The sequence below is a fragment of the Herpailurus yagouaroundi genome, unplaced genomic scaffold, assembly GCF_014898765.1.
Source record: "Herpailurus yagouaroundi ecotype Mexico unplaced genomic scaffold, PumYag 100, whole genome shotgun sequence".
NCBI classification, from domain to species: domain Eukaryota; kingdom Metazoa; phylum Chordata; class Mammalia; order Carnivora; family Felidae; genus Herpailurus; species Herpailurus yagouaroundi.
Window position 1 is genome coordinate 83,545,860 of NW_024412391.1, and position 13,109 is coordinate 83,558,968.

Genomic DNA, 13,109 nt, shown 5'->3' on the forward strand with positions numbered 1-13,109 from the left:
TCAGCTCTGACAGTCAAGAAAGTCATAGTTTCTCTGTGCACATTTTTTTAAAAAAGAAAAACTCTGACACACTGTGGATATGACAACCTAGCATACATGATTTTTTAAGGTCTCATAGTTGCCTTATGATTAAAAAAATTTGGGGAGTGCCTGGATGGCTCAGTTGGTTAAGTGTCTGACTCTCATGATTTCACAGGTCATGACCTCACAGTTTGTTGGTTTCAGGCCCGTGTCGGGCTCTGTGCTGACAGCTCAGAGCCTGGATCCTGCTTCAGATTCTGTGTCTCCCTCTCTCTCTGCCCCTCTTCCAGTCTCTCTCTCTCTCTCTCAAAAATAAACAAACATTAAAAAAAATTTCTAATAGTGTTTTTCATGTATTTTTTTTTCTGCAGCCCACATCAAGAAACACATTAGGAAATCTCACAACCAGTGCATGTGTATGTGTGTCTTTGTGTATAACTGAAATAAATCCCTAAATAACACTTTACTAAAAGATGTGCATGCTGAGATTTTCTGTTCTTTATTTTTTATAAAAATGCTGGTCATGGATGAAGGGGGTCAAAAGGTACAACTTCCAGTTATAAAATTCATACAACCTGGGATGTCCTGTACACCATGGCCACTGTAGTTCATAATACTGCATTGTATATTTGAAAGTTGCTAAGAGGGTAGATCTTAAAAGTTCTCTACTAGAAAAAAAGAATTTGTAACTATGTATGGTGATGAAAGTTAACTAGACTTACTGTGATCATTTCTCAATATATATGAATACCAATCATTGTATTGTACTCCCTAAACAAATTCAGTTTTATAGGTCACTTATACCTCAATTTAAAAAAATGCTGGTATGTTCCACTGAAACGATTTTGTGACACTCTTGGGCTGTCATCCACAGTAAAAGAACTTGTGCTATCCTGAACTCAGAGACACACAGTGGTGGCTTCTAGCGATGGGGTGGGGTGGGGGGGGTGTTGATCAAAGGGTACAGATTTGCAGTTACAAGGTGAATGAGTTCTGGGGATTGAATGAACAGCATGATAATTATGGTTAACAACATTGTATTGTTGCTAAGAGAAGTCTTAAATGTGCTCCTTACAAAAAAGAAAAGGGTAATTATTATGTGAGGTGGTGTTAACTAACTCTGTGGTAATCATTTCACAAGGTATATAAGTGTATCAGATCAACAAGTTATATACCTTAAACTTACGCAGTATTATAGATCGTTTGGATCTCAATAAAGCTTGGAGGAAAACCAAGATGGGCCTATTGCCTTTTTTTAAATGGTGCAATAGTGCCACCTTGTGGGTTGTCCCAATTACACGTTGACCAGATCTGTTCTGAATTAAAGGAAACTCATGTTTCCTTTAAAAAAATGAAAGTAATATTTTATATGGGTGTATATTTTATGGTTGAAGAAATAAAAAATCTGCAAAGGATAATAATGGTAATCTTTTATTTCAAAGTCTTCAGATATTGTTTGTTCCTTATATGGAATAGAATGAAACTACCTCTTCAAACTTTTTTCCTAATAAAATCTGTCTTGTAACTGTATTTGTATCTGCTGTTCTGCCTTTAGGACAGGGTAACCTTCAGGAGAATAATTGTAAAAAATAATGCCAAAAAGAGAAAAATGTATGAAAGCTTTATCGAGTCACTGCCATTCCTTAAATCTTTGGAAGTAAGTATATGTATATGCTTTTGTTTTATTTTGCTTTAAAATGTTTGGAATATTTTGTTCCATAGAAAAGGTTCTTTGAATAAAAATGTATCCACATTTTTAGTTGAAAGAATTAAATTGTGGTGTTTGTATAACTTGGTATTTCTTTTACTACCTATGACTGCATTTGTTTTATTTTGCTTAGTTTTACAAGTAATAGACTTCTGTGAGTATCTGTAACATATTTATATGTGGGTTTTATCTAAAAGCAGACCTAATAAGTATTTACCCAAAGAAAACAAAAATACTTATTCAAAGGGTTACATACATCCCAGTGTTTAAAGCAGCTTTATCTACAATAACCAAATTATGGAAACAGCCCATGTGTCCATCCGCTAATGAATGGATATAGAAGATGTGGGACATATACAATGGAATATTATTCAGCTACCAAAAAGAATGAAATCTTGCCATTTGCAACGATGTGGATGGAGCTAGAGTATAATGCTAAGTGAAATATATCAGAGAAAGACAAATAGCATATGATTTCTCTCATGTGGAATTTAAGAAACAAAACAAATGAGCAGTGGGGGGAAGTAAAGAGAGAGAGAAACCAAGAAACATACTCTTAACTATATAGTTGAGAACAAGCCAATAGTTACCAGAGGGTGGGGTATGGGTAAAAATAGGTGACAGGGGTTAAGGAGGACACTTGTGATGAGCACCGAGTATTGTCTGGAAGTGTTGAATCACTGTATTGTGCACCTGAAACAAATATTACGCTACATGTTAACTAACTGGAATTTCAATAAAAACTAAAAAAAATAAAAGCAGACTGAAAATAATATATAAATGTAGGCAGTAGCACTAGTTGTGCCTTTACAGGGACAGCTTGTCAAAACGGTGTGTCCTCCCTGGCCTCTCCTTCCCAGTCAACTCTGCTGTTTACTCCTCTTCTCCTTCCTCTTCACATTGGCATTCCAGGGTCTCTTCTGTTTTCCGGCTACACTTACACACTTAGTGAGCTTGTCGTATCCCCTGGCTGTAAATACTGCCTATATGTTGATGCCTCCTGAAATTGACATCACTAGGCAAGGTCTCTCCCTCAAATAGCCGATATATTTAACCTATGCCCTAAGATGTCTAATAGATATCTCAAACCTAGTGCGTCCTCGACCTTCTCTCCCATGCCTTCCCCATCTTACTGCACCTTGGCCAGAAGCCTTGGGATTCATACTGACTCTTGTACTGAAATCTCCTTCGGCTGGGTTGTCAGTACATGCCTGGTAGAGGTTCTGGCCGCATGACAGAATGCGTATGAGGCAGCTGTTAATATGTAGCAGCATCTCTTTTAAATGAAAGGAGATCAGGGGCTGGAAATCCAGATGCCTTCAGATTTGGGCAAGTAACATAAAGGAGAAAACGAAGCCAGGATGGGATTTGGGTCAAGCTGGACGACAAGTGCTCCAGCTAAAGATCATCAGCTAGTCTCCCACAGCTTGTAGCTGGTGCTATGTGCAAATGTGGGCCGGGTGTTGTGAGTCTCCTTCCTGATTTTTCAAGAGAAGCTGAAAATTAAGATTTTTATGAGAAATCTATTTTAAAATGCTGGCAGTTCATTAATCCAACACACACACACACACACACACACACACACACACACACACACACACTGCTGGGTTTATTTGGCTTAAAGGCTACCAGTTTTTAACTTCTGAAATAGGATTACCCAGATCATCTGTGTGATATTATCTTTTTTTTTTTTTTGAAGGTTTCTGAACGCCTGAAAGTGGTAGATGTCATAGGCACCAAAGTATACAACGATGGAGAACAAATCATTGCTCAGGTACAGTCCTTTTTAGGTAATTCACCTTAGGGTATATTCCGAAAGGTTCTTAACATGTGGCAGATCTTGACCAGTTTTTCATATGTGTCTATAGTTAGTATGCAGTGATGGATTAAATGATTATTAGTTCCACCAAATGACCTGTTAAAAGTAGTTTAATTTATAGCCATTAAGCTATCTGAATATTTTTATTTATATAATTAAGTCCCAATAAACATGTATTAAATCATCACATGGATTTCTGGATAATTTTATTATTTGTATGTGACATGAAATTCAAATATATCTAAACAATAAGATGTTGTTAATGATCAGAAAAAACAGGTGGGTATTCCTCGAGATAGTAAGGACCCAGTAGGTGCTAGGTGCACTGGGAGTTATTGCAGAGTTTTGCACGCTGAGTTCATGATGAGACCTCCTGGGGCTGCTCCCTGATAAAATTAATCAAGAAGGGAACACACTGCACCCTGTACTTTTTAGGTTTCCAGGCACTAAATGGGGGCCAACGTGCTGTTTAACCCCTAAAGCTTTTCTAAGATCCCAGTTGTAACCTTGGTTACAATAGAGCTGTGGAGAAGTAGGATTTATGAAAACAGTTGAAGTTCACAGACACAGCTACAGATCTTGTATTAACTTGTATTTCCTAGTTACAGTTTTGAAGTATTGAGTGAATGATTTAAACAGATTTTAAAAGATTCTGTAATATTTGTATCCAGATATTGATACCATATTATAATCTTTATCTAAAATATTGTCTCTTCTGGGGTGCCTGCCTGGCTCAGTCAGTAGAGCATGGGACTCTTGATCTCAGGGTCATGAATTTGGGCCCCACGTTGGGCACGGAGTCTACTTTAAAAAAAAAAAATAAAGAATACTGTCTCTTGATATATCTGAAACAAGATTCAAGGTCTGTGAGACTTGAGGAAAGAATAATTTTTTAGAAGGAAAATAAGTAAATCGCTCTCTCCTATCACACATATGCATGTATACACAGATTAGTCAGGGATTGGAGAGAAGTGGAGTCAAATTAGAGAGCAAGGCTAAGGTTCTACAGAAGTTGAAAAATAACAAAGTACAGAGCACTTTTGAAATGACTTTTGTAGCCTTTTATTTTGTAATAATTACAGATTTGTGGTAAGTTGCAAAAGTCAGAGAGGTCTCATGCCCTTCTGCCCCATTTTCTGACGGTGCGTCTTGCATCACTACAGTTCAATGTCACACCTAAGGAACTGACAGTGGTACGATCCATAGACCCTGCTTCACCACTTTTACATCATTTTTAGCACAGTTTTCTTTTCTTTTCTTTTTTCTTTTCTTTTCTTTTCTTTTCTTTTCTTTTCTTTTCTTTTCTTTTCTTTTCTTTTCTATTCTATTTTAGAGAGAGTGCGTACAAGTTGGGGAGTGGCTCAGAGGGAGAGAGAGAGAGAGAATCCCAAGCAGGCCCAGTGTGGGGCTCGATCCCACCCCTGAGATCATGAGCTGAGCCGAAATCAAGAGTTGGAGGCTCAACCAACAGAACCACCCAGGTGCCCCTAGAGCACGTTTTTAAAAAAAAAAAAAAAATGCCTAGGGGCACCTGGGTGGCTCCGTTGGTTGAGCGTCTGACTTTGGCTCAGGTCATGATCTCACGGTTTGTAGGTTCGAGCCCTGCGTTGGGTTCTGTGCTGACGGCTTGGGGCCTGGAGCCTGCTTTGGATTCTGTGTCTCCCTCTCTCTCTGCCCCTCCCTCGCTCACACTCTGTCTCTCAAAAAATGAATAAACATTAAAAAAATTAAAAACTGCCTGGCTGGCTTGGTCGGTAGAGTGTGCGATTCTTGATCTTTGGGGTTGTGAGTTCGAGTCCCATACTGAGTGTAGAGATTACTTAAAAATAAAATGTTAGGGGCGCCTGGGTGGCTCAGTCGGTTAAGCATCCGACTTTGGCTCAGGTCACGATCTCGCAGTCCGTGAGTTCAAGCCCTGCGTTGGGCTCTGTGCTGACTGCTCAGAGCCTGGAGCCTGTTTCACATTCTGTGTCTCCCTCTCTCTCTGACCCTCCCCCGTTCATGCTCTGTCTCTGTCTCAAAAATAAATAAACCTTAAAAAAAATTTTTTTAAATAAAAAAAATAAATAAAATGTTAAAAAAAAGTAACATAGTCTATAGACCTATTATTAAAATACTTGAAAATTTAACATGAAGCTCTGATGAGAGATTATATATTATACTTAGGGTTTACTAAAGATCTTTGTAGATAGTAGTTGTCTTTTAAGTGTTTATAAAACATTCATGTCTATATTACATAAACCTAGACAAAAATGTGTAAGCTGATAGTGTATTTCTTACATTTTATGTACTAAGGAGTTTTGAAAAACCAAAGTTCCTCTAGAATCACTTTGAGAGGCTCAGAAAAGTCAGAATCTGTTATTTTCTGTATTGCACTATTTAAATAGGAAGGCATCATCAGAAATCAACACCGAGTTCACTCAAAAACCAAAAGCAGGAAAAAGCAGGTGTGTAGTTAGAAATGGCAACACTTTCAGAAGCCTTTTTTAGGCCCCCCCGAGGTGGTGTGGAATGTAGCTAAAGACGACAGGGCCCACGTGGATTCCTGATGAGCTTCCTGATGAGCCTGGTTGCTTTCTCCTCTTTGAGAGTTTCTCCCCTTTGGGCCACTGGTGCTAATTGCTTGTTACCAGAGGGTGATGCAGGGTGTGCATCTGAGCGCTTCTCCAGGAGCGGTAGGAGTGGCCGGCAGAGTGGGAGGTGCTACTAGGAAACGGTGCTGCCATTTCTTTCTCTCTGTCTCTTTTTTTTTTATGTTTATTTATTTATTTTGAGAGGGTGGGGGAGGGGCATAGAGGGAGGGAGAGAATCCCAAGCAGGATCCACATGGTCAGCACAGAGCCTCACAGGAGACTCGATCCCACAAACTGTGAGATTATGATCTGAGCCAGAACCAAGTCAGGTGCACGCTTAAGTGACTGAGCCACCCAGGCGCCCCCAGCGCTGCCATTTCTGACTGTGGACGTGGTCATCCAGGCTGGAGTTGGGGCTAAATTCTTCAGTATTTGCCATGGTTTTGTTTTGTTTTGTTTTGTTTTGGTTTGGTTTGGTTTGGTTTATTGTGTTTTTTGGCTAGTTTTAGCAAGAAAGGCTGTGGTAGGAAGTTTGTTAATTTTACAAATGAGCTCATTACTTTTGATTGTCGAGCACAGCCTTTCAATTTAGACAGAGTCTGTTCCTATGGAGCTTCACTTGTCCGGCACAATCATCTTCACTTTTCGGGGCTTGAGAGGCAAGGGGATTGTTGTCACCCGAATTTGCATTTTCACCCTTGCTGCTTGTTTCCTTCTTACAGGGAGATCTGGCAGATTCTTTTTTCATTGTAGAATCTGGTGAAGTGAAAATCACTATGAAAAGGAAGGTAAGTGTTGGCAAGTCCCAAACACCCATGGGGAGCAAGGAACACCATAGGCTTCCTTTCTGATGCTTTTTAGACTAAGGTTAGCTCGGTTTTCATAAGCTGAGTCAAAGCGCATGCTCTTACTTCCCTTGTCAGGGCAAATCCGAGGTGGAAGAGAATGGCGCAGTAGAAATTGCTCGGTGTTCCCGGGGACAGTACTTTGGAGAACTTGCTCTGGTCACTAACAAACCCCGAGCAGCTTCGGCGCACGCCATCGGGACCGTCAAATGTTTAGGTAGGAGTCACAGCGCTGTACGTGCTCCTCTGGGTGGAAGCTGTTCGGTCTGCCTTTTATGTATTCGTGTTGCTGTACTGATGGTCTTACTGGGTTCACACGTTTCACAGTCCCCACTAGAGAGAACAAGGTAAGGACTCATAGCATTATGAAATCGATTTGTGGGAGGCCCTTGGGTTTTTTTTTTAATTAAAATATTAAAAAAATTTTTTTTGATGTTTATTTTTGAGAGAGAGAGAGTGAGTGTGGGGGAGGGATAGAGAGAGAGGGAGACACAGAATCTGAACCAGGCTCCAGGGGCCTCAAACCCACGAACTGTAAGATCATGACCTGAGCTGAAGTTTGGTGCTGAGCCACTCAGGCACCCCTAAAATATTCTTTTTAAAAAAATGGTTTCATTTTGAGAGAGAGAGAGAGAGCATGCACCCACAGGGTGGGGGAAATGGGAGAGAGGGAGAGGAGAGAGAATCCCAAGCAGGTTTCACACGGTCAACTCAGAGCCTGTTGGGGGGCTCGATCTCACAAACTGAGATCATGACCTGAGCCGAAGTCACGAGTCAGATGCTTAACTGACTGAGCCACCCAGGCACCCCGCCCTTAGTTTTTTCTTTAAAATTTTTCACATACCTATTTTCTCCTGTTTTCTTCTTTCATATAGGCGTGAAATAGCATCTTGTTTTAGTAAAGAATTCTGAGTATGGAGTTTTATGTCTAGTTTTTCAAATAAAGTTTGTGTTCCTGAAAAAAAAAGCCAGAATAGTATTTTTATAGCATACATTAAGGTCTCTGGGCAAAGCTGGAAGCTCTTTGGGAGTACTTCCTCGTCCTGGTCCCAGGAAACCATGGTTTCAGGTTTGTCAGAATGCAGCACAATCTTCTCTATTGTTCAACTTCTTATTTCCTAGCAGCAGAGATGCTGTCCTCAAATGGAAGACGTCTGTCTGTATCTGAGATCCATATATGAGAAAGCGCTTACTTTAATGGTGAAAAATGGAATTCAGGAGGAGTCCATGTAGTTGACATTTTAAGAAAAATTGATTCAACAGTAATTAGCCACTCTGTGTTCTTATTCACAGTTTAGTAGAATAAACTTGGCTTCAGTGTTCTTTTTTTTATGTTTATTTTGAGAGAGAGGGACAGAGACAGAGTGTGAGTGGGGGGAGGGGCAGAGAGAGAGGGAGACCCAGGATCTGAAGCAGGGTCCAGGCTCTGAGCTGTCAGCACAGAGCCCAACGCAGGGCTCGAACTTAACAAACCACGAGTTCATGACCTCAGCCGAAGTCAGATGTTTAACCGACTGAGCCACCCAGGCACCCCAGCTTTAGTATTCTTAAGATCTGAGGGTCCCTTCAGAATCAACTTCCTAGAGGAGCCCCTTTTTAAAGGGCTCAAGTGTTACACCTGGATGAAAAAGAAGGTAGTGAGAAACTGACAGGTAATTTTCCTGAGTATAGACATTAGTGAGAAAGAGTAAAGGTGAAGTGAGTGAAATCCCATTATTTTTTTCCTATAACAGATTTATTCACATTAAGGAAAATTTGAGAAATACAGAGAAGGTAGGAAAATTCCTTACCACCACTACCAACCCCCAGTGATTTCCACATCCTCTTATAATTCCTCATCTTTTTTATTTGCATGGGTTTTCTGTTTTTAGAGTGTTGTAAACCGCTGTGTTTCATTTACTGTACCTTAGGCTCTTATTTTATTTCTCATTTTATCAAATTGTAACATTCTGTTAGGTAAACATCCACATTATGAGTTAATTGGTCTCCACTGGCGATTTTGGGGGTTTGGGCTCCATATTTTTCCAGTGGGGGGGAGCAGGTTTTGTGTCTGTGCGCACAGACTACTTTTCCATGTATAGGATTTTTCCTTAGAGATGGTTCTCGGGAGTAGCCTTTCTTTTTACGGAGTTCACTGTATACTCCCAGCCCTCTTGACCTGTGCTGATGCACGTGCTACTGGCAGTGCAAGAGTGTCCACTCCCTCCGCTCTTGTGAACAATGTCCCTTGTACCTTTGCAAATTTGAAAGGCAAAAAAAAAAAAAAGTTTTAATAAAAATTTGCACTTCTACAGTAGAAAGTGTGATCATAGTTTCTACGAGTATATTATAAATTGAGTTTTTAAAAATGCATGAGACAGACCAGGAAAGTGACATACATACAGCATATACTTACAAGTGGAGAAGAGCATTCTGGCTGCTGTTTTGAATTGGCTAGGCGATAGTATGAGAGAGTAAACGTTACACAAGGTAACATCATGTCTTTACAGCATAGCGTCGTAAGTAAGCCCCGAGAAGGAAGAACAGTAGAGGAAAAAAAGGCCTTGCCACCTTTGAGGAGAGTTCATGTTACTGAGGTGGTGAACTATTTTTTAGGGGGGCCTGGGTGGCTCAGTCGGTTAAGTGTCTGACTCTTAATTTCGGCTCCGGTCAAGATCTCACAGTTTGTGAGTGTGAGCCCCACATCGGGCTCTGCACTGACAGCATGGAGCCTTTTGGGATTCTCTGTCTGCCTCTCTCTCTGCCCCCTGCTCTCACTCTCTCAAAAATAAACTTTAAAAAACAACAACAGGTTTTTAGAATTACCAGGCTTTGCCATTATAGTCCCTTGTTTTTTTCTTACCCGAGACCAGGAGCCTCCCAGCAACCTAGCATTGCACAATCCCATTGTCAAGGGAACACTGGCTGTTTATTTTCTGAAGTGGAACATTTTTATCCTTGTGCCCTTTTCTTATATTTGATATTTATCTAAAAATACCATTGCAGCGTCACCTGGGTGGCTAAGTCGGTTAAGAGTCTGACTTTGACTTGGATCATATCTTACAGTTCATGGGTTCAAGCCCTGCTGACAGCTCAGAGCCTGGAACCTGCTTCGGATTCTGTGTCTCCTTCTCCCTCTGCCCTTCCCCTGCTCATGCTCCATCTCTCTCCCTCCCTCTTTCTCTCTCCCTCTCCCTCTCTCTCTCTCAAAATAAAACATTAAAAAAAATAAAAATAACCATTGCATTCCTGACACATGCAGAATGGGTATCCTAAATGACTTTGCAGTTTTTCAGATTTGCAAAGAATGTTACATTTCTTTTTCTTCTCTCCTCTCCTTCTCTTAGCCATGGATGTGCAAGCATTTGAAAGGCTTTTGGGACCTTGCATGGAAATTATGAAAAGGAACATTGCCACTTACGAAGAACAATTAGTTGCCCTGTTTGGAACTAACATGGATATTGTTGAACCCACTGCATGAAGCAAAAGTATGGAACAAGACCTATAGTGACAAAATTACACAGTAGTGGTTAGTCCACTGAGAATGTGTTTGTGTAGATGCCAAGCATTTTCTGTGATTTCAGGTTTTTTCCTTTTTTTACATTTACAACGTATCAGTAAGCGGAGTAGTGATTTAATACTCTATAGGCTTTAACATCACTTTCTAAAGAATAGATCAAAACAATATTGACATACTGATGAAATGACTTTGTACTCCACAAAATTATGATCTCAGTGAGAGGTTTATTCAAATGATTGTAATATATTGAAAGTATCTGTGTGCAAGAAGATAATTGAAGGGTGTTACCATGGGCAACGTGTTCATGTGGACTCCCTCGGATTGCTGTGTTAGTGACTCTGCCCATGTAAAAGGGAACTTGGCAGTGAACCATGCTCTACAGCATGGCATCACATTCTTTTTACAACTCGCTATATATATAGTCAGTACAATTTTAATCATTTTTGTTTTCAAGTTTTTCTGGCTTGGTAAGTTATGTGCTGGCCTTGGACTATGGCATAAAACATCATATGCAATTTTAAAACCTTTTATATTTTTGCAATAAAGTATGTTTTGACTTCTTTGGCCTAACGTCAGTAACCTACATGTTCCAGTGGTTTTAAGGACGGGCAATGTAGTCATTATGATAATAGGGAAGAGTCTTTTTTAGAGGAGAGATCATTAACACAGTTTCCTCATAAAACATATATCTACTTCCTTTTTTCATTGTATAGTTCTCTGTACTCTTAAAAAATTTGAGTTCGACATTTAATGTCACAGTTTTTTTTGATGCTATTTAAACTTGTCTTATAGAAGCTGAAGATACTACATATGCTAAGGGGGGGAAAAACTGTCCTATACCAAAAATATTTTGGAGTCCTTATCTACACGCCCACAGGATATTTCTCGGTTCTTCACTAGGCATACATAACACAGTCCTCTGCAGACATCTGTTCCCTTGGGTTTCCTTTATGGTGGTAGAAATAAATTTTTATAAACCATACGTAAAGATAAAAGGAATTTCTGCCCAGTCCAGATGTACCATTAGACCTTGCCATTTGCATGAACATAGACTCAAATGTGCAGGATGAACTCAGTTGTATAAATTTTCATTGATAATTGATATACTTATTATTCTGCTATATAAGATGAATTAAATTCCACTCAACCAAAGCAGTATTATTCTTAATGTGATTTCTAGGCCCACGTGACCACAGTGTTTGGAGAGGTTAATTCTAACCAGTTGTTCACTTTTAAATGAGCAATTTCATTTTGGGGAAACAGGTTTTAAAAAAACATATACCTGGGTAAAAATATTCTGTGGCTGTTATAGTGTGGTGTTATTAGAGAATGTTTATGGTCTGAGTATAATGAAAATATGGCTAAAATAGGTTCATCGGGTCATGTATATGTAAACAATATGTAAAGTATAACTTCAACCCCATTTTAGAACACTTTAATGATTTTACAAACCTTCATGTAGGAAGAGAGCTTACTACATGAGGATGACTTCTTTTCTACTTCAGATTTTATTTTAAAAGTCATGTCTGTTAGACAAGAAAAAAAAAAAAACCGCAAAGAACCCACCCAAATTCCTGGTTCATCATTCTGTATTCTTTATCCACTTTTTCAAGATACCTTGTTGCATAAGCTGATTGTTAACTGTTCATGGAATAGCAAACAAATGCCTGTTTAATAGAGAATTCTGACCAAGGCTGTAAATGCCAGTTACATTATTTTCAGTATTGTTGGTTATATTTAAATTTACCTTATAATAAAGCACACTTTTATAATAAAATGTTTTTAATGAAGTTTTTTTTTTGTTTTGTTTGTTTTTCGCTAATTTCTTTTTTTTTTTAATTTTTTTTTTCAACGTTTTATTTATTTTTGGGACAGAGAGAGACAGAGCATGAACGGGGGAGGGGCAGAGAGAGAGGGAGACACAGAATCGGAAATAGGCTCCAGGCTCTGAGCCATCAGCCCAGAGCCTGATGCGAGGCTCGAACTCACGGACCGCGAGATCGTGACCTGGCTGAAGTCGGACGCTTAACCGACTGCGCCACCCAGGCGCCCCATGTTTTTCGCTAATTTCTTTACTGGTACTTCCGTCGTGCATACTGCACTATGTGAAAGCCTGACTGAGATGTGGCCAATGGGAAAACCGCCACCCCCTCCCCCCACCCCGGGCGTAATGCAACCAGGAAACATTGCTCTTTATAGCAATAGGTTTTTCACAAATTTTAACTATCAGTCATATGCGATATAAACATATAAACAATTATGGTCTGCTGCAGACTCATTGGGCCATTTTGGTTAACGAAATAAACCTGGCTAATAGGGAATTTATATGTCAAAGTGTCTTATTAAAATACCTTAAGTTTCACTTGTGGATGTGGATGTCATTATTCAGTCACCAGCCAAGATATTTTACTACTTGGAAATTCTCTGTTGAAGTTTCATTCAAGGACCCAGTATGTGCAGCTAAGAAATACTCTGGAAGTCTCCCTGTTTGTTTTATAGTGTGTGTTTTCTGCATGTCATGATGAACTAGGGCTTGGTGCATATATTTTCGCAAACGCTACCTGTGATACACGTTGGGTGAATGTATTTGGCTTACTGTTAGAAAGGAGTGGACCATTTAAGGTGTGTAGAAATGTGCAGGGGA

At 39.6% G+C, this 13,109-nt stretch overlaps 2 protein-coding genes across 3 annotated transcripts in view; one reads left to right on the forward strand and one right to left on the reverse strand.

The window, feature by feature from the left end:
- Positions 1 to 12,255, forward strand: part of PRKAR2B (protein kinase cAMP-dependent type II regulatory subunit beta) — a 104,260-nt gene extending 92,005 nt beyond the window's left edge. The window contains exons 7-11 of the mRNA XM_040472930.1: positions 1,577 to 1,678; positions 3,429 to 3,503; positions 6,844 to 6,909; positions 7,045 to 7,183; positions 10,293 to 12,255. Of these exons, the coding sequence (XP_040328864.1) occupies positions 1,577 to 1,678; positions 3,429 to 3,503; positions 6,844 to 6,909; positions 7,045 to 7,183; positions 10,293 to 10,426 (516 nt within the window). The 3' untranslated portion in view covers positions 10,427 to 12,255. The remainder of the gene's footprint in view (positions 1 to 1,576; positions 1,679 to 3,428; positions 3,504 to 6,843; positions 6,910 to 7,044; positions 7,184 to 10,292) is intronic.
- The window catches only part of LOC121028887 (basic proline-rich protein-like), a 13,560-nt gene continuing 9,307 nt past the window's right edge, over positions 8,857 to 13,109 (reverse strand). The window contains exon 3 of one of the 2 annotated variants that reach the window (XM_040472935.1): positions 8,857 to 9,199. In XM_040472935.1, the coding sequence (XP_040328869.1) occupies positions 9,057 to 9,199 (143 nt within the window). In that variant the 3' untranslated portion in view covers positions 8,857 to 9,056. The remainder of the gene's footprint in view (positions 9,200 to 13,109) is intronic. The other variant, XR_005789482.1, reaches the window with a different exon arrangement.